Genomic DNA, 25,102 nt, shown 5'->3' on the forward strand with positions numbered 1-25,102 from the left:
TCGTGCCGGCTCGCGGGCATGCTTCCTGGGAGCCATGTGGCACGCGACGCTCCACGTTCGCGGGCAAAGAAGAGCCCCTGAACTCATCCCTCTGCTTTGACGTCATTTCTTCCCAGGTCTAGCGTCACAGTCTCCCGGAAGGCAGAGTTCCTATGTCAACAGCTGCCAGCAGGCGTACTAGCCCCGTCCACTCAGAATGTTCTGTTGCTCTTCCTCCACTTTGTCATTTGCTGCCATAGGAGCCAACTTGGGGGGGGGTGCTCAAGCACCCCCAATATTGAAGAAACTCACTTCAGCGCGGCTGCTGACTCTGTTCTAAGTACGGCAGCTGCGCTGAGGTGCTGTTTGCAGCAGTGCGTAAGGTTCTGGATCCGGCCGGCTGTGCACCCCCTTGAAGCGTGTACCCGGGGCGGACCGCTCCCCCCGCCCACCCTTGGTATGCCACTGAAAGGAAATACAGTCTTCCAGCCAAATGGATAAAGTGCATTTACTGATGCTGCCCCTGTTTGGATCAAAAGAAACAAAAAGCTGAGAGGACTGTCTATGGGCTTCAGTCTGCTCCAGATAGAAGGCTAAGAGGCTTGTTTGCAGTTCAAGGTATGCAGGATACTTCTATCAGTATAGGCATGGGCTTTTAGAAAGCACAGTTACTTACCATAACAGGTGTTATCCAGGGACAGCAGGCAGCTATTCTCACATATGGGTGACGTCATCGACGGAGCCCGGATGTGGACGCCTCACAAGCAGACTTGCTTGAAGAAACTCGAAGTTTCGAGTCGCCCACACTGCGAATGCATGAGTGCCTTCCTGCCCAGCGCAGGGCACGTCTCCTCAGTTCAGATAGCTAGCAGAGAATCCAATCAGGGGAGGTGGGAGGGTTGTGAGAATAGCTGCCTGCTGTCCCTGGATAACACCTGTTACGGTAAGTAACTGCGTTTTATCCCAGGACAAGCAGGCAGGTATTCTCATATATGGGTGACCTCCAAGCTAACCAGAATGGGATGGTGGGAGTGTTGGCAATTTAGAAGAATAAATTTTGTAATACTGTTTGGCCAAACTGTCCATCCCGTCTGGAGAAAGTATCCAGACAATAGTGAGAAGTGAAGGTAAGAACCGAGGACCAAGTAGCAGCTCTACAAATTTCCTCAATAGGTGTAGATCTGAGGAAAGCTACTTAAGCTGCCATTGTTCCGACTTTATGGACTGTGACTTTACTGTTAAGGGATAATCCAGCCTGGGCATAGCAGAAAGAGATACAAGCCGCCATCCAGTTGGAGATGGTAAGCTTAGAAATAGGATGGCCCAACTTATTTGGATCGAAGGAAACAAAAAGTTGAGGAGCAGTTCTGTGTGGTTTGGTGCGTTCCAAGTAGAAGACAAAGCACGTTTACAGTCCAGAGTATGAGGAGCTGATTCTCCAGAATGAGAATGAGGCTTTGGAAAAAAAACACTGGAAGTACGATGGATTGGTTGAGATGAAATTCCGAGACCACTTTAGGTAGGAATTTAGGATGAGTACGAAGAACCACCTTGTCATGATGGAACATAGTGAATGGTGGGTCAGTAACTAAAGCTTGCAGTTCACTGACTCTTCGAGCAGAAGCGAGGGCTATGAGAAACACCACTTTCCAAGTGAGATACTTCAGATGAGCCTTATCAATTGATTCAAATGGAGGCTTCATGAGTTGAGTAAGGACAACATTGAAGTCCCAAACCACAGGAGGCGGTTTGAGAGGAGGTTTAACATTGAAGAGTCCTTTCATGAATTTGGAAACCACTGGATGAGCAGATGGGAGTTTCCCTGCAATAGGCTGATGGAAAGCCGCATTTGCACTGAAATGGACTCAGATAGATGTAGACTTGAGGCCAGAATTGGATAAGTGCAACAGGTAGTCCAAAACAGAAGATAAGGAGGAATGCTGAGGCTCCTTATGATGAGAAAAACACCACATAGAAAATCTAGTCCACTTTTGGTGATAGCATTGTCTAGTGGTAGGCTTCCTAGAAGCTTCTAAAACACCTCTTACAAATTGAGAAAACTGAAGAGGAGTTACGTTGAAAGATACCAAGCTGTCAGGTGTAGAGACTGCAGGTTGGGATGAAGCAGAGATCCTTGACTCTGTGTAAGCAGAGAAGGAAAAACTGGTAGAAGTATGGCTCCCTGGTGCTGAGTTGAAGTAGAAGGGAGTACCAAGGTTGTCTTGGCCACCGAGGAGCGATTAGAATCATGGTGGCATGATCGTTCTTCAACTTGACAAGAGAATGAGAGGAAATGGAGGGAATGCGTAGAGGAAGAGATTAGTCCATTCCAGAAGAAAAACATCTGCCTTGAGGCAGTGAGGAGAGTATATCCTGGAGCAGAACTAAGGCAGTTTGAAGTTGTGGGGAGCCGCAAAGAGGTCTATCTGAGGGGTTCCCCACTGTGAATAAATGTGATGAAGAGGCGGGGAATGGAGAGTCCATTCGTGAGGTTGCAGAAGACGACTCAAGTTGTCCACCAAGCAATTCTGAGCCCCTTCAATGTAGACAGCTTTGAGGAAGGTGTTGTGACGGATTGCCCAGTCCCAAACCTACAGAGCTTCTTGACAACGGGAGGCAGATCCCGTCCCTCCTTGTTTGTTGACATAATACATGGCGACTTGGTTGTCCATCTGGATGAGGACTACCTGGTCACGAAGATGATGTTGAAAAGCGTTGAGGGCCTTGAAAATCGCTCTGAGTTCCAACAGATTTATGTGACATTGACGATCTGTACTAGTCCAGTGGCCTTGAGTACGGAGACCATCGAGATGAGCGCCCCAAGTGTAGGTCGAAGAGTCTGTCGTGAGGACCTTCTGATGAGGGGGCGTTTGAAAAAGCAAGCCTCTGGAAAGATTGGAAGAGAGCATCCACCAACGGAGAGACTTCTGCAAGGAAGAAGTGACTGAAATTTGTCGAGAAGGAGGGTCGCAAACTTGCGTCCATTGAGATGCCAGGGTCCACTGTGGAATTCTGAGGTGAAGTCTGGCAAAAGGAGTCATGTGTACTATGGAGGCCATGTGACCCAGAAGTACCATCATGTGTCTCGCTGAGATTGAAGAGCGGGAAGACACTGCATGACAGAGTTAAAGGAGAGCTTCCAGATGTTGTTGTGGAAGGAATGCTCTGAGTTAGACAGTGTCCAGAACAGCTCCAATGAATTGTAGATTCTGAGAGGGCTGAAGTTGTGATTTGGGAAAGTTGATTTCGAATCCCAAACTTTGTAGGAACCAGGTAGTCCGTTGGGTCGCTACAATAACCCCTTGAGATGTGGAATCTTTGAGCCAGTCGTGGAGGTAGGGAAATACCTGAAGACCATGGTTTCGGAGAGCTGCCACTACCAGGCACTTGGTGAACACTCTGGGAGACGAGGCCAGGCCGAAGGGTAGAACTCTGTATTGATAATGCAGATTCTCCACCCAAAATCTGAAGTATTGACGGGAGGCTGGATGAATGGGGATATGAGTGTAGGCCTCCTTGAGATCCAGAGAGCATAACCAGTCGTTCTGCTCGAGAAGGGGATAAAGAGATGTCAGGGACAACATTCGAAACTTTTCTTTCACTAAAAATTTGTTGAGAGCCCTGAGATCTAGAATGGGCCGCAGATCGCCCGTCTTCTTCGGAACAAGGAAGTAACGGGAGTAAACCCCCCTGTTCTGGTTCGATGGCATGGAGAGAAAGCAGAGCTTGAGCTTCCTGAAGAAGAACGGCGGTCTGGGATGGATTGGAAGGATACTCTCTTGGAGGAAGCTCTGGTGGAACCTGAGTGAAATGAAGAGAGTATCCTTCCCTGATGATGGTAAGCACCCAGAGGTCGGATGTAATTATCGTCCATCGGTTGTAAAAATGATGGAGACGACCTCCTATAGGGGGAAAAGGAGACAGAGACAGAACGATGGAGGTTATGTTCTGTTGTAAACAGTCAAAAAGGCTGAGAAGCCTTAGGTGCAGCAAAAGGTTGGGGTTTCTGTTGCTTCTGAGGTTGCTGTTTTTTCAGAGGAGGGTGAGTATAAGGAGCCGGCTTTGGAGCAAAACGCCTTTGACAGATAAGAGCAGGGTGTGCAGGCTTGGCAGGAGCTGGCTTTGGCTTAGGTCTGACTATAGAAGCAAATGATTTTTCATGGTCAGATAATTTCTTGATGGCTGCCTTGATGGATTCATCAAAGAGGTCGTTGCCCTCACAAGAAATGTTAGCCAAGCGGTCTTGAAGGTTAGAGTCCATGTCAATGGTACGAAGCCAGGCAAGACGACGCATAGCTACAGAGCAAGCAGCTGCTCGGGCAGATAACTCGAAGGCATCATAAGATGATTGAAGGAGATGCAGACGTAATTGAGATAAAGAAGCAATGACTTCCTGAAACTCAAAATGCATTTGGGTATCCAAATAATTCAAAAACTTTGGTAGAAGAGAAATAAGGAATTCAAAGTAAGTGATGAATTGAAAATTATAGTTCAGGACTTTAGAGGACATCATAGCATTCTGGTAGATGCGATGTCCAAATTTGACCATAGTTTTCCCTTCCCTTCCAGGAGGGACAGTGGCGTAAACCTTGGAAGGATGGGACCTTATCAAGGAGGACTCGACGAGCAGGGATTGATGAGATAACTGTGAGTTGTCAAACCCTTTGCGATGCACAATCTTATACCTAAAGTCCAATTTTCCTGAAACAGCCGGTATGGAAAAAGGTGTTTCCATGCAACGACCAAAAGTCTGATTCAAAAGCTTATGAAGTGGAAGCTTAAGAGACTCTGCCGGAGGTTGAGGAAGATGCATGACTTCGAGATACTCCTTAGAATATTTGGAGCCAGTAGCAAATTGAATATCCAAGTCTACAGCCATCTGTCGCAGGAAAGACAAGAAAGATAGCTGATCTGCCAATGCTTTGCCTCGAGAAGGACGCGAGGACGTCGAGGCAGCCTGTGTCGAAGATGAAGCTTCGGCAAGGAAAAAGGCATCAAAGGAACCTGGTGACTTGGTCGAGGCAATCGAGACCGGGACATCCTCGAGGTCCGGCATTGGAGACCTCAAGCGAGGAGTCGGTGGTCTGCTCGAGGTTGGAGTAGATCGAGGCTTCGAGGAAGATGGTCTGTCGTGAGAAGAACTATGCCTAGAAGGATGCCTCAATGAAGGCCTCGAATGTCGGTGAGAACTGTGTCTGGAACCAGATCTCAAGGAGAAGTGGGCAGCCGATACTGATGTATGAATAGGACTAGAGGTTGTAGGTCAAAGCTCCAGAGGCTTGGTGGAGGAACCTCGATGCACTCTCAAAGACTCTGCTCCTTGAATAGAGTGTGAGGATTCTCGTCGAGGCACTCGCAAAGAATCTGCTCCTTGCTTTACATGCTTGGATGCCAGACCAGACACTCGCATAGACTCTACTCCCTGCAAAGAGTGTGTAAGTTCAGACTAGGGCAAAGGAAGCGGCTCGACCTCGCGGTTGAGAGAAGGCACAAAGGAACGAAGTTAAACGCAGAGAGTCAAAGATGGACTTCTCGGCTCCGCGGAAAACTGAGAACTGAGGAGACGCGCCCTGCGCTGGGCAGGAGGGCACTCGCGCATGCGCGGTGCGGGCGACTTGAAACTTCAAGTTTCTTCACGCAAGTCTGCTTGTGAGGCGTCCGCATCCGGGTTCCGTCGATGACGTCACCCATATGTGAGAATACCTGCCTGCTTGTCCTGGGATAAAAAAATGTTACCAAAACAATCGACTGGTTAAGGTGAAATTCCAACACCACCTTCAGAACATAGGATGGGTGCAGAGAATCACTCTATTACGATCAAACTTTGTATAAGGCGGAACAGCTATTAGGACTTGAAGCTCACTAACCCTGTGTACTGAAGTAACCGCCACTAGAAAAAGGAGTTTCCATGTCAAGAACTTCAGGTAGCAGATATCTAGCAGCTCAAAAGGAACTTTCATCAACTGGGTAAGAACAATACTGAGGCCCCATAATAACATGGGAGCTTTGATAGGGTTTTGGTCAACAGCAAACCTCTCTTAAATTGAACTATAGGCTATAAAAAGATAGGCTTACTTTCCACATGGTGATGTTAAGCACCAAATGCACTTAGGTGAACTCATACAGAGTTGGTCTTAAGGCCAGACTCAGAAAGATTAAAAAGGTATGCAAGCAGTTTTTGTTAGGGCAAGAAAAGAATCTAAGGCCTTGCCCTCACACCAAATGGAAAACTTCTTCCATTTGAAATTGTATGACCTCTTAGTGGAATCTTTTCTGAAAGCAAGCAGAACCCAGGAGACACCTTCACGTAGCTGACATCGGGAAAGACTTCCGGTCGGCTATGTGTGCTGCGGCAGGGTAGGCAGGAAATAGAAGACGAGCCTTGAAGCTCGTGCTCCATTTGGCTGAGAAAGTTGCTAAGGTAATTTGCTTGCAGATGAGGGCTGGGAGACAAATGCGGAACACAAAAGGAGGGAGGGAGTGCGTTTTTGGATACATGGCATGAACTTGGGAAAGAGGACGAGAGGGAATGCGTTTTTGGACACAGAAGGCATGAACTTGGGAGAAAGGAAGGGAGGGAAAGAGATGCTGAGGTGGGGGATGGAATGCATTTTTGGACACAGAAGGCATGAACTTGGGAGAAAGGAAGGGAGGGAAAGAGATGGTTGTGTACACAGGGAATGGAAGAAAGGATAATTTTTGGTCATAGGGAGGGAGTGAGGTACAGATGAGAGGGAGAAATATTGTGGTGGAAAGGGAACAGTGGGACAGATTGAAATGGATGCAAGAGGGAGGAATGTTGGACATAGTGGTGAAGGGAATGGAGGGAGAGATGTGGCATGGTGCTGGAGAGGGGTGATAGAAGGAGAAATGTTGGGCATGGGACTGGTGGGCAGGGGTGAAAGATGAGAAAGGGATAAATGCTGGACCATGGTAGGAGGAACCAATGGACAGCAACAGAAGAATTTACAGAAGATGGGAAAGCGGAAAAAAGAAACTGGGACCAACTTTATGGAAAAATAAGTCTCCACACAACAAAGGTAAAAAACGGAATTTATTGACTAAAATATGTTAGCTTTGGGAAATGTATATAGCAGATGTCTTTGTATTGTGTTCAAAAGAAAAGGAAATGCATTTTTGTTTTTATTTCTATAGTGTTGAAGTGCTTCCTGACCCTTTCTGTGACTGGTGGGGATCCCCAAGCACCGCCAGCAGAGGACCTCTTCTAGAGACAGCCAGAACTCCCCTCCACCGAGCCACTGAGGTACCAGCATCTGTGACTCAGGGACGCTACTGCTGCCTGCCAAGCTTGGCAAAAGGGACCCCCGGCCAACTGCAGAGGAAGTCCTCAGCTGACAGCTTGGGGGTTCTCATCAGCTGAGTACAGTGGTACCTCGGTTTACGAGTGCACCGGTTTGCGAGTGTTTTGCAAGACGAGCAAAACATTCACAAAATCGGCGCCTCGGAAACCGAGCATGCCTCGATTTGCGAGAGGCGCTCCTTGCGATCTGCCACCCTCCCCCCCACGACCCCCCCCCCCCGTGATCCGGCTCCCCCCCGGCCGCGATTTGGCACCCCCCGCCGCAATCTGAAGTCCCCCAGAGCCACCCGAACCCGCTTCTTACTGTCATCTGGGCCTCGGCACCGGCATGTCCTGTGCATTGGTGCCGGTGCCCGAAGATCGGCCTCCTCTTCTTGCTGGGCCTTGAGCATCTGTGCATGCTCAAGGCCTGCGAGTTCACGCTCTCTCCGAGATTCTCGGAGATCTCGGAGAGAGCATGAACTCGCAGGCCTTGAGCATGCGCAGATGCTCAAGCCCCAGCAAGAAGAGGCCGATCTTCGGGCACCAGCACCAACGCACAGGACATGCCGGTGCCGAGGCCCAGATGACAGTAAGAAGTGGGTTTGGGTGGGTCTGGGGGACTTCAGATTGTGGCGGGAGGGGTGCCGAATCACAGCAGGGGGATGCCGGATCGTGGGGGGGGGAGGGAAGGTGCCGGATCGCAGGGGGGGGCCCTTCGGGGGCAGAAATGCTGGTTTTCGTGGGGAGCGGGATAGAGCAGCACCGCTGGCCTCAGGGAGGGGTAGGAACGTATCAAAGCGAGTTTCCATTATTTCCTATGGGGAAACTCGCTTTGATATATGAGTATGCTTCTGGAACGAATTATGCTCGTAAACCAAGGTACCACTGTATTTATATTTTATATTTACATTAGAGGCTCTGGTAGAAACCCGTTTACAAAGTATGTATTCTTCCCAATTAATATTTCCAAATTAATAAAGTGTCTTTGCTTATTTGTAAATGGGTCTCTACCAGAGCCTTTAATTCAGTAGCAAAATTAAATGAAATAACTATTTCTGAAGTTTATAGGGACAGACGGGGACGGAGGGGATTCCTCGCGGGGACGGAGGGATTCCTCGCGGGGACGGGTGGGATTTCTATCCCCGCGCAATTCTCTATTCCCAAGTCCAGTGCTTTTGGCACATCTTCTACTTGTCTACTAATGCAGAATTCTGCAACTTCTGCAAATTCCACTAGACTGCACACCAAGTTCCACAAACAGATGCTCATGAAGATCTCTATGCAGGAGACAAGCATAGAGGCCTGATAAATCTTTCTCCCAAAAGACTCAAAGGTTTTAGCATCTCACCCCTGGGGCATAAAAGTGTGGGTTCTAGAACTCTTAGCCCTTTTGAGAGCAGACTCTACCACTGTAGAATGCCGGGACAGCTGCTGCTTCTTGAATCTGTTCCTGCTGAAGGATGCTGTGCATGGGCATCATCATGGCCTCCTAAGGGGAATTTTCATAGTCAAGGACATCTAACATTTTAGCCCTGGGCTCATCTTCAACCTCAAAATCAAATGCAATGGACCTAAAAAAATTGACACAGGACAGCTCCTCTGGTTGGGGACTTTCCTGATTTGAGGAGGGCTGATGGTAAACCAAGGGAGCCCTCCTTGCTTCCCCCCAACGCCACTTAAAATGCTCAGTGATTTTAAAAAGTGTACTAGGTGTGACAAGACCATTTCTGTGACCAATACACATAAATAGTGTGTGCTGTATCTAGGATCTGACCACACAACCTTTAATTGTCTTCTCTATTGTAAAATGCAGAAGAGAACACAAAAAAGTTGAGAGGCTCAGCTTGAGAAACTTTTTGGTACTTCTAGGTCTGGTCCATTGACTTTGCCATTGGAGGCATTTGTCCCTGTGGCGGGTGGAGCTGCACTGGACAGTGGGAATGCACTGGCATCAAGGAAATCTTCCCCTTCCTTGACACTGAGTGCTGGTAGGGTCCAATTTGACTGACCTGAATCAGATCCACCACCAAAAACATGACTTCGGCTTTGTTGGCACCAAAAGATCCTGATGTCCTGCAGTGAGAGAAGGTGATGGAGCACTGACATCAGTCCTGTTCAAAGCAAGATGCCAGAAGCTCCGGGTCATGGGTACTGCTGTTACCTGAGAAGTGTCACCAAGAGGACTGCTCCCTCTGTGGAGCAATGTGCCAATGTGCAGGTCTCCTGGATGCTGGGATTAGAGAGTTGCGCGGGGACAGAAATCCCACCCGTCCCCACCCGTCCCCGCCAAAGTCCCACCCGTCCCCACCCGTCCCCGTGAGGACTCCCACCCGTCCCCACCCGTCCCCGCGAGGAATCCCTCCGTCCCCACCCGTCCCCGCGAGGAATCCCTCCATCCCCGCCCGTCCCCGCGAGGAATCCCCTACGTCCCCGCGAGGAATCCCCTACGTCCCCGCCCGTCCCTATAAACTACAGAAATAGTTATTTCATTTAATTATGCTACTGAATTAAAGGCTCTGGTAGAAACCCATTTAAAAATAAGCAAAAAGACTTTATTAATTTGGAAATATTAATTGGGAAGAATACATACTTTGTAAACGGGTTTCTACCAGAGCCTCTAATGTTTATAAATTTTTATCAACACAACTAATATACTACTTTATCCTTAAGCAAAAAAAAAAAAAAAGAATTTTTTTCCTACCTTTGTTGCCTGGTTTCTGCTTTCTTCATATTCTCATTCAATTCCTTCCATCCACTGCCTCTCTTCTCTCTGTGTCTTCCATTTGCTCTGTTACTGTGCCTCTCCCTTTCTCCCCCCTCCCAAATTGGTCTGGCACCCATCTTTTTCCTTCCACTCCCCCCATAGTCTGGCACCTCTGTCTTCTTCCCTGCCAGGGTCTTCTCCCCATTCCCTCTTCCCCATTTCCTTCCAGTGTCCTTCTCCCCCACCATCTTCCCCATGTCCTATCAGGCAGCATCCTTCTCCCCCCTCTGCCTTCCCCATGTCCTTTCAGCTTCCTTCTCCCCCCTCTGTCTTCCCCATGTCCTTTCAGCGGCCTTCTCCACCCTCTGTCTTCCCCATATCCTTTCATCGGCCTTCTCCCCCCCCGTTTTCCCCATTTCCTTTCAGTGGCCTTCTCCACCCCTGTTTTCCCCATGTCCTTTCAGTGGCATTCTCCACCCCTTTGTCTTCCCCAGTGCTTTCAGGGTCCTTCACCCCCCTCTGTCTTCAACATGTGCTTTCAGCATCCTTCCCCCCCTCCTCCCGTTTACCCCATGTCCTTTCAGCGTCCTTCTCCACTCCTTTGTCTTCCCCAGTGCTTTCAGCGGCCTTCTCCCCCCTTAAGCGTCTTTTCTTCTCCACTCCACCTTTCCTCCCTCCCTGCCCCTTACCTTTGTGGCGTTTCGGCACCCGACCGACAACAGAACAGGCCCGGTCAGACAAATCTCCCTGTCTTGTAGCCGCGAATCTAAATTACCTTCTTACAGCAGCTGGAGTATTGAAGCTGCTGTAAGAGGTAATTTAGATTCGCGGCTACAGGGCAGGGAGGTTTGTCGGCCGGGCCTGTTGTCGGTTGATCGGGGGACCTGACCGGCTGTGCACATTCTTCGGGGCGGACCGCCCCCTCCCCCCTCTTTCGTTCGCCATTGCCTTCTTCCTACCTGCCCTGCCGCTCACAGCCGACCGGAAGTCTTCCTGATGTCAGCGCTGACGTCGGAGGAAGGGAGGGCTTTGCTCTCTAGCTGGGATCAGCCTTCCTATTCGGTTCTGATATCTTCGCAGGCTATCACCAGCCTGACACTAGCCTCACCTTTACTGATGCCTACCTCTGAGGAATAGCTCCAGAGTGGATCTTAGCTCAATTTGGTTCCAAAGCCTTGAGGGTGTTGATGCTGACCATGGTTCCTCCCCAACTAATCCTCGAGGTTCGTGTTTTGTCACCTTGTGCCAACACCTGTGTCTTGATGGAAACCAGTGTTGGCCTTGGAAGATATGTGCTCCTCTCCAGTCCATTAGGAGAGGAAGCTCCTGCCAGTGTCCAGGACAGGACTAGTCTCTCGGCACTCTTACTCAGTCTAGAAATCAGTCTAGCAGATTTGCTGAGTCTGATTCAGACTGTTCTCTGTTCAACAATCTACCATCAGAATTTATTCATTTCATATTTTATATATATATTTTAATTCATGCTAAAACTACAGAACATAAGAATTGCCATAATGGGACAGACCAAAGGTCCATGAAGCCCAGTATCCTGTTTCCAACAGTGGCCAACCCGGATCCCATGAACCAAGATACTGACATTCTCTAAACAGACAAAGAGAACAAGATGGGATACTGGGTTGTATGGGGGGGCAGAGAGAATAGACCCATGGCAGCAGGGGGGAAGGGAAAAAGAGAGTAGCTTAGCTCACAGCGGGATACAGCAGCAGCAGGTACAACAGTCAGGGCGAGCACAATTGTCAGGCGACCAAATTGCAGGGACTTTTTTGTTGGCTTACTTTTTCTCTGGACTATTTTGTGTTCACTGTTTTGACAGGACTATTTTGTTGGAACTATTTTGACCCAGTACCCTTTTCAACATGAACACAAAGAAGCCACTACTATCAGCATGCTCTCCCACATTTGCTGCAAGTTTTCCACAAAATAATTTGAATGCATTTAGTTTGAATACATGATGAAGCATTGCATGACGAAATGTCTACTGTGGTGAGGTATTCCATGATGAAGTGGCAGGTTAAAGTATTGAAAGCACTCTTCTGTGCCTAAATATGAACCTTGTGAAAATGTTATATGCAGGAAGTTTTAGCAAACACAAAACCTGGAAGAAAGGACCAATGTTCCATACCAAAAAAAAAAATAATGGGATCCAAAAACACAAAAAGTGAAACAAAAGATCTAGGTGTCCAGGAGACCTCTAGCTAAATGCATTCAAATTTGTTTCCAAGAATTTTCTGTTGTTGTTATATAACCTTTTCCAGAATAAAAGTTTTAGACTAGAAGTCTCCTGTACATCCAGATCTTTTGTTCCACTTTTTGCGTTTTTGGAAGTTTTAGCAAGGCTCACATTTAGGCCCCAAAACATAAGCACTGGCATGTGTTCCCCCATTTGCCACACATATAAATTTGAATACATTTAGCTTAAAAATGTGAAGATATGTTACTTGATGAACTGGCTTGGTGATAAAGTGTCTATACACCATACTGCCTAATCTTGATAACCAGTTGATATTAGCAAGATCACAACAGGAAGTATATTAATTTCTGCAAATCACCATACAAACATCCTAGGGTGGAGGTAGGAAGTCCAGGGGGTGTGGGAAAGAGGATGAGGCAGGAATCACAGAGTCTGGCAGATTGCAGGGAGATTTTTATGGTTTTCATGCAGGGAGTTTTTTTTAATGTTTTTCTTCCTATCAGTGCATATGCCAATCTCCACTCATGCACTGTTGGGAAGAACTGTGTGTGCTGTTTTTTTATTAACTGTACATACTTTTTGATGCTGACATAACTTACATTCCATTAGTTTACAGTACTGGGAACAAAAGGGGTTTTTTTTTTTAGTGCATGCAAGAGAATACAATGCCTAAATGGGCACCTGAGGCAATAGAAGATAAGAGGCCCTTATTTTAGGAGTATCTCCACAAGTAGATAGCAGCATTTATAAGCACAGATTGTATACACATGTACAAATATTATCTTTCTAAAAATCATTATGTACATGAAAATCCATACCACAGAGAGATTTCAAGAGGGGTGTGGTATGGGCAGGGCAAAAATCTACACATGAATTTCTCATTTCACAAAGGGACTACATGTCTATAGGGCTTCACACCAACTCAGAGCCAGGCATAGACACCCAGGGGAAACCAATCTGGATGTTTCAATCCTGATCTATACATTCTATGTAAAATGACTTGCCCAAGGTCACAAGGTATGACAGTGATAGAAGCAGGATTTGAACTTTAGGTAACCACTAGGGCACTTACTCCAAACATTTTTGCACCAACATCGTTTATACCTGGATTACCCACACTAATTGATTTAAATAAATAAATAAAAAAGAAACAACCCTCAGCTTGATAGTTACCATTTGTACAGCAACACATATTCTGTTTGTCAATGGAGCAGGTGAAGTAGCTAACTTGTAATGAGGGTTCTCTGTGGACAGTTTGGTAATGCAACCACAAAATTTCTCCTACATCTCCCCTCGGAATTGAAGCTCCATCCAGTTCTAATACTGATCGAGGAAAAGTCCAGAACAGGAAGATCCATGAAAAACACTTCACATCCATCTGAGGAAGTCAACATATATGTGGCTGCATCATCCTTATATCTAAGGAGAGCCCTAATTACAAGTAAGCAACTCGTCTGAATGAAGTAAAAAGTGTGTTCTTCCAGAGAAAATGTTATGATATTATACAACTTGCTCTTTTACCATAACAAAAGCAGATATACACAATACACTATTATCTAGAAGCTGGAACATGTGGCTCACCTCTGGATAAGTCTGGGCCAAACGGTTCCAGGTTATCTGAGCTCAGCAGGTGCGAGTCATCCAGCTGCTCACTAAGAGGCGTAGGGTCATCCAGGCAGCTAATGTCTGGGGCTGGCAGCAGCTCAGCTGCTTCCAATACAGGGGCTGTTCCATTATAGCTGCACATTTTAAGATCTTAAACAAGAATAAATACATTACATTACACTAAGTACTTATAACCTGCACTATTCAGACAAATTCAGTGCAGTTTACATACTAAGAAACCAGGAAGACCTAGTAATTTAGAAATTCACCAAACTAACATTTATCAGTCTATCATTTTTTTTGAAACAGAAAGATCTTCAGTAGTTTTTGAATTAGTCAGATACAAATCTTAAATGTAAGGAATTCCACCACGTTGTTGCCTGATTAAGAATGACTTAGAAAATATGACTCATATATATAGGGTTACCAGATGTCCAGGTTTCCCCAGACAGGTCCTCTTTTTTGAGAGTTCCAGAGTTCCATAAGGTGTCCAGGTAGCTTTTTTATTTTTCTTCTTTTGTCCGGTTGCTGCGACAACAAGAAATACACGCGGGGTCGCTCTGAGGCACCTGCTATCAGCTGTGCTGGTCCTCTTCTGTTCTGTCTTTGTGAATTCCAAGCCTCATTCTGGTGCTCCAATAGCTTAGCTCAGTGGTTCCAAGCCTCACTCTAGTGCTCCAATAGCTTAGCTCAGTGGTTCCAAGCCTCACTCTAGTACTCCAATAGTTTAGCTTCACTCTCACGTTTACCACCCACTTCTTGTAACACCTTTCAGAGCAGTTTTTGGTGATCATTCTCTGATTAAGTAATGACTTTATTGTTAATTGATTATCAACCTTGTCTCCAGTATCTGTTTTGCATTCCCTTTCTCACGTTCTCCAAATTTTTGTCCCTCGCCCTGCATCCATTCCCTCTCCCTGAAGCAGGAGCTCCCAGCTGTCCTTCAGGATTTACTTACTTTAATAAAAATCCCCCTTCTTCCTTCACCAAAAAAAAAAAATTCAAACTACTCTTAATCTGAGTACAAAGTAATTAAGAGAAAAAAAAAACACCTCAAACCGTTGTCTCTGCCACTAAATAAAACTGGGGTTAACAAGGCAGTTATTTTATTATCCTTGCTTTCCGCCCCCCACCTCATTGCAGTATTTAAATGTTTTCTTGAGAATAGATTAGGAGCCAGAGCTAGTACAGAGTATTGGATGTCCAAAATAAATCTTCAGCTGTAAACCTGAAAAATAGAAAGGGGGGGCAGGCTTACATCTGAAGATTTGTTTAGTACATCCAATACTCTGCACCAGCTCTAGCTGCAAGCATTGCCAGGGGGGCTCTGCTGTTTGTTCAGTCAAGGGCTGAAGCATTATAGAACAGTGGAAGGCAGTCTGGGATGAGACTGTGCTGTTAAGGGGGAACAGAGGATCGGCAGAGCCGACTGCACATGCGTTAGCAGAGCGGTCCCACATCAGAAGCTGCCTAGGAGAGGAATGGGGCCTACATATACTTACTAACTGATATTCAATAGTACTATTCTGCTTAAACTTTAGAAGTACATCTAGCTCTTACTCATGTATATCCAGTAAAAACATACATTCATTTTCTAAAACTAATATATTTGCAACAAGAACCTCAGAACACCACGCCAGGCTCACTTTGCTCACAGCCTTAAGCTTGACGTGTCCGTTCCTCACCAGTTCTTTTTTATAAAGTGCATTATTATTGTGTATTGTATTAATTTTAAATAGTTAAATATTCATTGGTCCATAAAAGCTTATACGCTATACTTAGCTAAGTGTTTGTGGTCCAAATGAATCAGGATTATCTTGCCGACATGTTTTGCTGGAGCTTTTTCACAAACATAATCCCTATAAATCAAATATAATAACAGTTATTTACTTTTCTTTATCATCATTAACTACCACAACTATATACTATTTTTACACGCACCTTTTAGTTCTCCCACCAGCTTTCCAGACCACTTTAGCTTCTCAAAGATTGCGGCGGCGTTTCTATAGTAAATTTAAATACCCAACCGTCTGATTTTCTATACAAACGCTGCCGCCATCTTTGAGAAGCTAAAGTGGTCTGGAAAGCTGGTGGGAGAACTAAAAGGTGCGGGTAAAAATAGTATATTGTTGTGATAGTTAATAATGATAAAGAAAATTAAATAACTGTTATTATATTTGATTTATAGGGATTACGTCTGTGAAAAAGCTCCAGCGAAACATGTCGACAAGATAATCCCAATTCATTTGGACCACAAATACTTAGCTAAGTATAGCATATAAGCTTTTATGAACCAATGAACAAAACTATTTAACTATTTAAAATTAATACAATACATAATAATAATGCACGTTATAAAAAAGAACTGGTGAGGAACAGACACGTCAAGCTTAAGGCTGTGAACAAAGTGAGCCTGGCGTGGTGTTCTGAGGTTCTTGTTGCAAATATATTAGCTTTAGAAAATTGATATATGTTTTTACTGGATATACTTGAGTAAAATCCCTACATAGAAATTATTTTTAATTGTAGGATCCACATCAAGTAATGTCTAGACTCAATATTACAATTTCTAGGGGCTACATTAACAATATCTATATTTAAGCACAATTTAGAAAAAAAAAACACTTCAACCAAGTTATGATAAATTAAACAAAGAAAGCTTGTAAATATGGAATAGGACTGGCACCATATTCCCCGACATGGTTCTTGATAGTTTATAAACCTCCCTTTGTAACTCAAGTGTTCCAACATTAACTCTTCTGGACTGGTGACCTTCCACCCTCTGTGCCTGATGCAAGTCTTATGTACCTTGTGGATTTCTTTCCTATTTCCCTTTACCAGTATAGTGCTCTGTACACTAGAGCTGCCAGATTCCTGATTCCAATCGATTCCCTGATTCATTTCAACTAAATGAATTTGAATCAATTCGTTCTCAGAAAAAAAATCTGACTCATCAATTTAGTGCAGGCCCATAAGGGAATACTCCGAGGGCCAGCGTCATCATGAGCCAGGAAACTTTACCACATTGGCAGCTCTCACAAAATGCTGTTCTTGCCGGCATCAGGCTTTCTTGTCTGCCAGGACCTGCCTTCACAGAAATAGGAAGTAGGAGGCACCTGGCAGAGAGGAAGGCCCAATGCCGGCAATGGCAGCGAGTTGTGAAGGCTGCACTGCCGACGCTGTGTGTGCTGGGGGGGGGGTGACAAAGAAAGAGAGCAAGAGAGGGAGGGGAGGGAGAAAGGAATAGGGGGAATTATCAAACCTTACAGGGTCATGGATGGAAGGTGCTAGATCTCGGGGGGAGGGGAGAAAATAAAAGATGCCTTACTACAGGGCAGAGGAGATGGGCTGGGGACGAGAGCGATTATATAAGGCAGTGGGGAAGAGTGGGAGAAGCTGATGTCACAGAGGAAAAAAAAGAAAGAGAGATGCTGGGACAGGGGAGCAGGAAGAATAGAGAACAGAGGGAGAAATGAGAAGAGTGGGAAAGATGCTAAATCCACAAATGGAGAGAAAAAAAGAGAGAGATGCTTATCCTGGGATGAGGGGTGTAGGAGGAGAAAGAGAACAGAGGGGGAAAAGCTAGACAGAAGGAGAGGCAAGGCCACAGGTGGAGGAATGGGGACACAATGGATGGAAGGGACAGAGAGAGAGGGCAGATGCATGGAAGGGAGAGAGAGGACAGATGCTGGATGGAGAGAAAGTGAAGAGGATGATTAAAACAGAAACCACAAAGGTAGAAAAAAAGATTTTTTTTGTTGCTTTATTGTAGCTGTATTGATAAATGTTTATAAATTGAAATAAAGTAATCTTTTTATTTTAATACATTTTTTATTAACCAGGCCAGGACAGGATACCATAACAGCAGTATACTGTACTGACATGAAGAATGAGGTTTTGGCCTCAGAAAGCTAATTTAAAAATGGATTCGTAGAATAAAATGGTATTTTCTTAATTTCCATTTTTGTTTTATTTCTGTTTGTTAATTTGTAAAATGTTGATTGTTATTGTCAGTTTTTTCAAATTTACATCTATCTTTATATTTTGCACAGTATTAGGGGACATGTGTCACTGTTTCTGTGGTGTTGCATTATATGCAGAGTCTGGCTTCTTGCCCATTTAGTTTAACTTTTGTCTACATATTTCTATTGTTAGTTTGTGATGACTTATTCCACAATGGGCAAGAGTGTATCTGTGTTCTGTGTGTATTCTGTTAGCATTGACTCTGCAGGATCGATCTGTACTTATTTATTTATTCATTCATTTCTATATTGTTCTCCCAGGGGAGCTCAAAATGGTTTACATGATTTTGTTCAGGTACTCAAACATTTTTCCTCCATCTGTCCCAGAGGGCTCACAATCTATCTAATTAATCTGGTTTGTTTTATTTTATAATAAAAATTGATTCAACTTTAAAAAGCTGCATCATTGAAAGCGAATCGAAAAATCAATTCAATAGGTCAAATCGAATGAAATCAAAAAATGTTTCCCTGAATTGGGCAGCTCTAGTGTACACTAGTGTTGATCCAGAAAGATCTCAAAATTTTCAAATTCAGAACCAGGAATGAGACAACCTCTATACTCACTATATACAGGCTAATGGATCGCTAATAATCAAAATAACTTAATCTGAGCCACCTGAACAGATTATTTTGGCTGTATAAATCACTGAACAGCCAAAATTATCCATCTGAAAAGGGGATAGGATATGTAGCATTCCCAGGCTCTTACACTTATAATTTACACATTTAAGTGGAAATAATCAGTTGCTAAATATCTGTTAGATGGTCATGTAGGCCTCACAAACAGCAGGTATTACCTAATTGTCCAATTTAGATGACAAGTTATAGGAGTACATTCAGCAGCGCCACATAGACAAACATTATCACTGAACATAGGCATGATTTGAGAACATCTAGGTTAGATACTTCAGATCATACTGACTTCCTGATCTTTACATCACAAGGCATCCATCATCAGCTAGTATCTTTCACCCTTCAAAGGGCCATGGCAGTCAGAGAACTGGAAGGAACTATGCCAACCCATTACAGAGAAGTGTTTCTTGATGCACTCACATAGCTCTCAGAGGCTGTGAAAACTGAACTGTAGAGTTTCTGTCCCATTCCCTCCCCTGCACCCTCCTGCCACCCTATAACTAGAAATATATTGCCCAATACTCAGCAGAGCAGTTGTAAAAAAACACAAATGTCCTATTTCTTCAAGGAATTTGCTGTGCATTGAGAACATCATGCTAAGATTACAGAAAATCCAATTATCAAACTTTATACATAGACAATCATTCTTTTCCTCAGAGAGCCCAGAGGGGCAGTACATTACTACAGTCACAGGCATTTTCATCTCACTTTCTTTTTTATCCTTTATATTTCCAGGGCTAGAATCCAGCACCATGAGCCTTCATTTCTACTTATCTGGGATTTCTCACTATTTTATATCTCCTTCCTTCCCCAAACTGGCTTCAGTTCTGCCATTACAGCAACAGTTCTCAGCCAGGGGCCAGACACCAGGGCTCCTTCAAGAACCAGGCAACTATGAGCTATAAATCCAGCCTCCAGGTGTCTTGGAGGCTCTCTCTCTCCAGAAAACATAAATTTGTCCAACCTTTTTCTGTCAGGAGCTACATTTTATAACATATGGAGGACCAAAACACAAACAGTCATATTTTGCCACATGTTTTGTTAAATAGTGGCAAAATACAATGGTGCAGTCCCCTCCCCAGTCTCTACTTCCTACCCCCCAGCAATCTTCACCCAATCTCTTAGTTTCCCTTCATCTGGCTTCAGATGCAAGAAACAGCAGGATTTCTGCTTCCCCACTACGACATAGCTGTTTAAAAGCTTAAGGTATGTAGTACTGGAAGTTTGGCTTGATCTTGCGGTTTCAAGTCTTGCAAAATTTGAAATTACAAGACCAACCCGAACTTCCAACACCATGTGGTTCAAGCTTACAATGAACTGTGTCACAGCAGGAAAGCAGGAATCCTGCTGGAAGCATCACAAGAACTGCCAAGCTTCCGAGGGCCATAGAAAAGCACTTGATGGGCCAGAGTCTGGCCCACAGCTGTAGATTGGAGAACAAATCTGCCATAAATGCTGCCTCTGCTAGACCCCCCAAGCCCAGTCAATCTCCAGAGCTGAAGACCAGAGTTAGGAACTGAATCTAGGTTCCTCTGAACCACCAAGTCAAACTCTGCATTTTCATCTTTAATGGAAAACTCAACACATATACAAAGTTATAATTCAAATTTTTTAGCTACATCACAACTTTGTATATCCTTTTCTTCCCTTGTTGAGGATATTAAATCTGTATGGGTGGTCAGTGGAAGGCTATTTAATCTGTAGGTGGTCAGTGGAAGGCTATTTCCACTCTCTCCTGTATATGTTGGGACATACATTATTTCACACCTGTCAGAAATTCTCACTATCCCAGACTCCTCAAATGACAGCAGCTCTGACAACAAAAAGGAAACTTTACATGGATCCCAAAAGTCATAAGTAAGTGTACCTGGCTGTGTTGCTTCTAAATCCAAGCTTTCCACCAGGGTTGTATCACTTTCTGGGACAACAGAGGTCACTTCCTCCCTTGCCGCCATCTCGGTTGGCTGTTTGCTGTCCTCCTCCTGCACACTGTGGGAAGGTGAGGCATTCTGAGCACTGGAAGCCAGCATAGGAGCCGGCTGCTGTGCCACACAGAACATAGGGGGCTCGTTTGGAATCACCACAAAACCTTCTTCATGGAAAGAATTATAAAGCTCCTGGGAGTTGAAACTGAGTCCAATGGAGCTCTGACTGCCATTCCCCCAGAACTCTTGTCCTCCCTTTTGGGTGGCAAGGTGCCCCCCAGCACCTTCCTGCCGGCTTGTACCCATTTGGCCATTCAATGGATACTGTCTAAGCCCAGGAAACTGGGATGTGTGTGAACTGTCCTTCAGGCTCCCAGTGGCAATGGGCTGGTATTTCCAGAGATACTCATAACCCACAGGACGGCTGAGGTGTGACGAGTCGGAGGAATGCATAGAGGATGTGGTTGTATGTGATACCGTGGAAACACCATTAATATTTACGTCCCCATTCAAGCCTAAAAAAAGAAACCAAACAAAAACTATAATGAAAGGAGAAAAAAAACAGAAAATGACGCAACACTTATTCAGAGAATTCAAAATAAAAGAATTAGAGCCGAGTTGGGAAATGGAGCCTCCCATTACATAACACTTTGAGCCTCACTGGGTTGTATTAGCAGCTTATTTGGCCAGAGACATATAGCTCATAGTGGAAACTGGATCACCACAATCTGAAGTCCTTTTCTGTACCATTAGTGCATGTACGTAGTGCTGTGATGACTTGGAGAGATGAGATCAGGTATCTTTCCATCTGACACCCATAACACTTCAGACTTGGACACTATGCAGTTTCAGGAGCCAAGTAGGATTGGACCTGGCCAATATTTGTACGATAAATTGATAAAACAAGGAGGGAGATTGGTAGCTCAAAACTATAAACAGCTAACACACTGCCTTAGCATAGTGCTAGAGGTGCCCTTCCCTATGTTTTGATGTACAGCGCTGCCTATGTCTAATAGCACTATAGAAATGATAAGTAGTAGTAGTAGTAGTAGTAGTAAGCCAATGCATACCCAATGCCCATAGCATCAGGAGCAGAGTGCTGCTTTTACATGAAATGTTAGCAAATCTCTAAGGAAATCCAACACTCTATATCACTTGAAATCCAATAAACATCGAGCTTCCCTTACAGTGCGACGCTCACCTTTTCCTTGAGGAGTAAAGTTTATAGAACTCCCATTTGTGTACAGATTCTCCATAGAAGAAGGGGAAGACTTAAGTCCTGAAGCAGTTGAGACAGAGGAAAGGCCAGTATAGCTAAAATGATTATTGGTTTCCATATCTGTGAGAAGAAACAAACAAAGCCAAACATGAGCCCTCTGATTATCTGACAGGTAATAAAAGTGTCATGGATTTGATATAGGAGCAAATCCCCAAAGCCTGAGATTTTTCAAAACTCACACTGTATTTGAACACTTTCAAGCAATCACCACCAAGAAAGGATATTAGAACTGCACAAATTACCCTAACAAGTGGGTACTTTAGCAGGGTGATAATTAAAACAAATATTTTTTTGGAAATGCAAATTAATCACTCAGAGCTTAATTTATTAAGCCTTTTTACTATTCTGTGTCTACAGACGGTAATAAATAAATAAAAAAGTTAAAATGATACCTTAATAGACTAACATTACATCTTTGGGTCAGAAATAAGTCAAAGATAACAAATATCAGACTATATAAGTGAAACATAAAAGCATTCCAATGACAGTCTCAAGGAGAGGGATAGGGTGGAGGGGTAGAGAAATGGAGAGATGGATGGGTGACAAAGCAGTATAATTTTATTTTTATAATGTGATATGAAACCCAGTTGTTAAGTCCTCTCTGGTGAGTTTGAAATATTTCAAAGTTTTAAATTTCTGGATTGTTTTAAAATTTTCTATTAACCATAAAGTCTTGCAAAGTACCTATGTAAGTTGATTTTTGTCTTTAGCATCTGGCCTGTCTCTCCAGCATAGACCCGCTTTACATTTTTTATTTGCATTGAATAATATAATTACATTTGAAGAAGAGCTTGAGCAGGATTCCCTTTCGATGAATGCTTTTCCTGTGCTGGCGAGGCTGGTAACTGCACGTGCTGGCAAGGCTATGCAGTCAGTATATCAAACCTTTGACTCTTATTTTCTACTGTCCACCTCCGACTTACTCCTAGTGATATTAAGCTTTAAATTTTTTGTTCTGGATCTAAAGAACTGATAAATATAACTTACGTATATTTAGCGGTACTTTAGATCAGTCCTCAACTCAGTCCTGGAGTACCCCCTTGCCAATCAGGTTGTCAGGATATCTACAATGAATATGCATGAAAGAAATTTGCATATAATGGAGACAGAGTATGCAAATCAAGTTTATGCATATTCATTGTGGATATCCTGAAAACCTGACTGGCAAAGGGGTACTCCAGGATTGAGTTGAGAAACACTGTTTTAAATCCAGGATAAAAATATAGAATAAGTATAAAATAATACATTTAACATATGTTGTAAGATTTTATTTTGAAGCTGAATCAGTACATTTTTACCAACTCCAACTCTGACTTCACCCAAAATTGCTTTCAACTCTAACTCTTAGGGCCTGTTTTACAAAGCCATGCTAGCGGCTGCTATGCGGTAATGGCCCCAAAGCCCATAGAGATTTAAAGGGCTTCGGGACTGTTGCCATGCAGCTTTGTAAAACAGGCCCTTAATGCCACAGCTCTTTGTACTGGTACAATTTACAACTTGGTGTATTGAAGGGACATGTATCATTATCTTTGTTTTAAAAGTTTTTTGGGAGTTTACTTTTCACTAATTTTTATCAGAAGGTCAGTAGTACTAGTGGAGCTGGGAATATCTCTTGCAATAATTTATCCTCCTGGGAGGAGTGGCTGTAGATTTTTCATGATTTTTCTCATCTTCCCAAATTTTGGATTGTACTTATGTCACTACAAGGGGAACTTTCTCTTTAGGGTTTGTTTGTTTTTCTTTATACTGCAATAAGTTTCCCTGGGTGTTTATCAAAACATGCTTAGTAAATTTGACCCCAAGATAGCAGGAAACCAGAATACAAAGGCTGGTGACACCTAAGGAGAAATTAGGTTCTTACCTGTTAATTTATTTTCTTTTTAGCTTCTCCAGACCGGTAGAGGTTAAATCTTACAAGTGGGTATACATCTCATCATGACCAGCAGGTGGAGACTTGAAACAAAACTGTGGAATAGTACATAAGAGAGACCTTCCTCTATTCCTATCAGTCTGCCGAATAGCCAAGCAGAACTAAGAACTGGAAAAAGAAATAAACAATTCTCCAAAAAGGAGTAATAACTAACATACCCAAATGCTGTTGGAAAATGCAGAGGAGAGATAGCAGAAAGAAAATGGCCCCACAGCTCACCCACAGCCGCTGTTCTTCAATTCTCCCCGGCCCTAGAAAAATGCTAGAACCCGCAGCAAAAAAAACCCCAAAAACTGCCCGCGCAACAGCCACAACAACACAACAGACAGGGTGGGGACCTCTACCAGTCTGGAGAAGCTAAAAGAAAGTAAATTAACAGGTAAGAACCTAATTTCTCCTTCTTTAGCACTCTTCAGACGGTAGAGGTTAAATTTTACAAGTGGGACGTACCAAAGAAGTCACCACCATGGGTGGGACCCTCGAAGGGCCAACACCAGAACACACTCACCGAACACCGCATCCCGATGCGCCTGAAGTCTACCCGAAAGGAAGACCAAACCACAGCCTTACAAATGTCCACTGGAGGCACGAGCAAAGACTCAGCCCAAGAAGCTGCCTGACCCCGAGTGGAAAGAGCCTTGAGAAATTTTGGAACAGGCTTTTTTTAAAGTAGATACGCAGAAGCAATAGTCTCCTTGATCCAGCGCGCAATAGTAGCCTTAGAAGCGCCATCCCCCTTACGAGGACCCGCTAGAAGGACAAAGAAATGATCTGATTTCCTGTTCTCCTGGGTCCTCTGCACATAAGAGCGAAGAACCCGACCGACATCTAACTTGCGCAACTGCTTCTGCTCAGAAGAGCCCTCCCAACTACCCAACGAGGACCACTGCCTGATTGACATGAAAAGGAGAAACTACCTTTGGCAGAAAGGAAGGAACAGGCCTCAAGACAACCTGCTCCCTAGAAAACTCCAAGAAGGGAGCCCTACAAGAGAAAGCCTGCAGCTCAGAAACACGTCTAGCAGAAGTAATGGTCACCAAGAGTGAGGTCCTTCAAAGAGCAGGCTCCAAATGGTTCACAGGGAGGGCGCAATAGCACTGAAAGAACCAGATTCAGATCTCACGATGAAATAGAGGGGCGTACGAGAGGCTTGAGCAATTTGGCCGCCCACAAGAAGCGAATCACATCAGGAATGGCAGTCAAACGCTGATCTTTCAACAACCCACGAAAGGCTGACAAGACCGCAAGCTGAGCCCGGAGAGAAGACCAAGCCAGTCCCCTCTCCAGGCCATCCTGCAAGAACTCTAAGATGATAGGCAGGGAAGTGCGAAAGGAGACCACTCCATGCACAGCACACCACTCCTCAAATATACACCAAATCCTCACATAAGCCCGAGAGGTAGAAAGCCTCTGGGACCCCAAGAGAGTGAAGATCACTTTATCGGAATACCCCTTCTTACCTAGGCGACCCCTTTCAAGAGCCAAGCCGTAAGACAGAAGAGACCCGGAT

The 25,102-nt window shown here is 44.5% G+C and overlaps 1 protein-coding gene across 5 annotated transcripts in view; it reads right to left on the bottom strand.

The window, feature by feature from the left end:
- The window catches only part of BAZ2A (bromodomain adjacent to zinc finger domain 2A), a 305,747-nt gene that overhangs the window by 226,641 nt on the left and 54,004 nt on the right, over positions 1–25,102 (bottom strand). For all 5 annotated transcript variants that reach the window (XM_033936980.1, XM_033936976.1, XM_033936978.1 and 2 more), the window contains exons 2-4: positions 21,585–21,722; positions 20,326–20,898; positions 13,780–13,953 (exon numbers count right to left, since the gene is read on the bottom strand). In XM_033936980.1, coding sequence (XP_033792871.1) covers positions 13,780–13,953; positions 20,326–20,898; positions 21,585–21,720 — 883 coding nt within the window. In that variant the 5' untranslated portion in view covers positions 21,721–21,722. The remainder of the gene's footprint in view (positions 1–13,779; positions 13,954–20,325; positions 20,899–21,584; positions 21,723–25,102) is intronic.

Source organism: Geotrypetes seraphini, chromosome 3, assembly GCF_902459505.1.
Source record: "Geotrypetes seraphini chromosome 3, aGeoSer1.1, whole genome shotgun sequence".
NCBI lineage: Eukaryota > Metazoa > Chordata > Amphibia > Gymnophiona > Dermophiidae > Geotrypetes > Geotrypetes seraphini.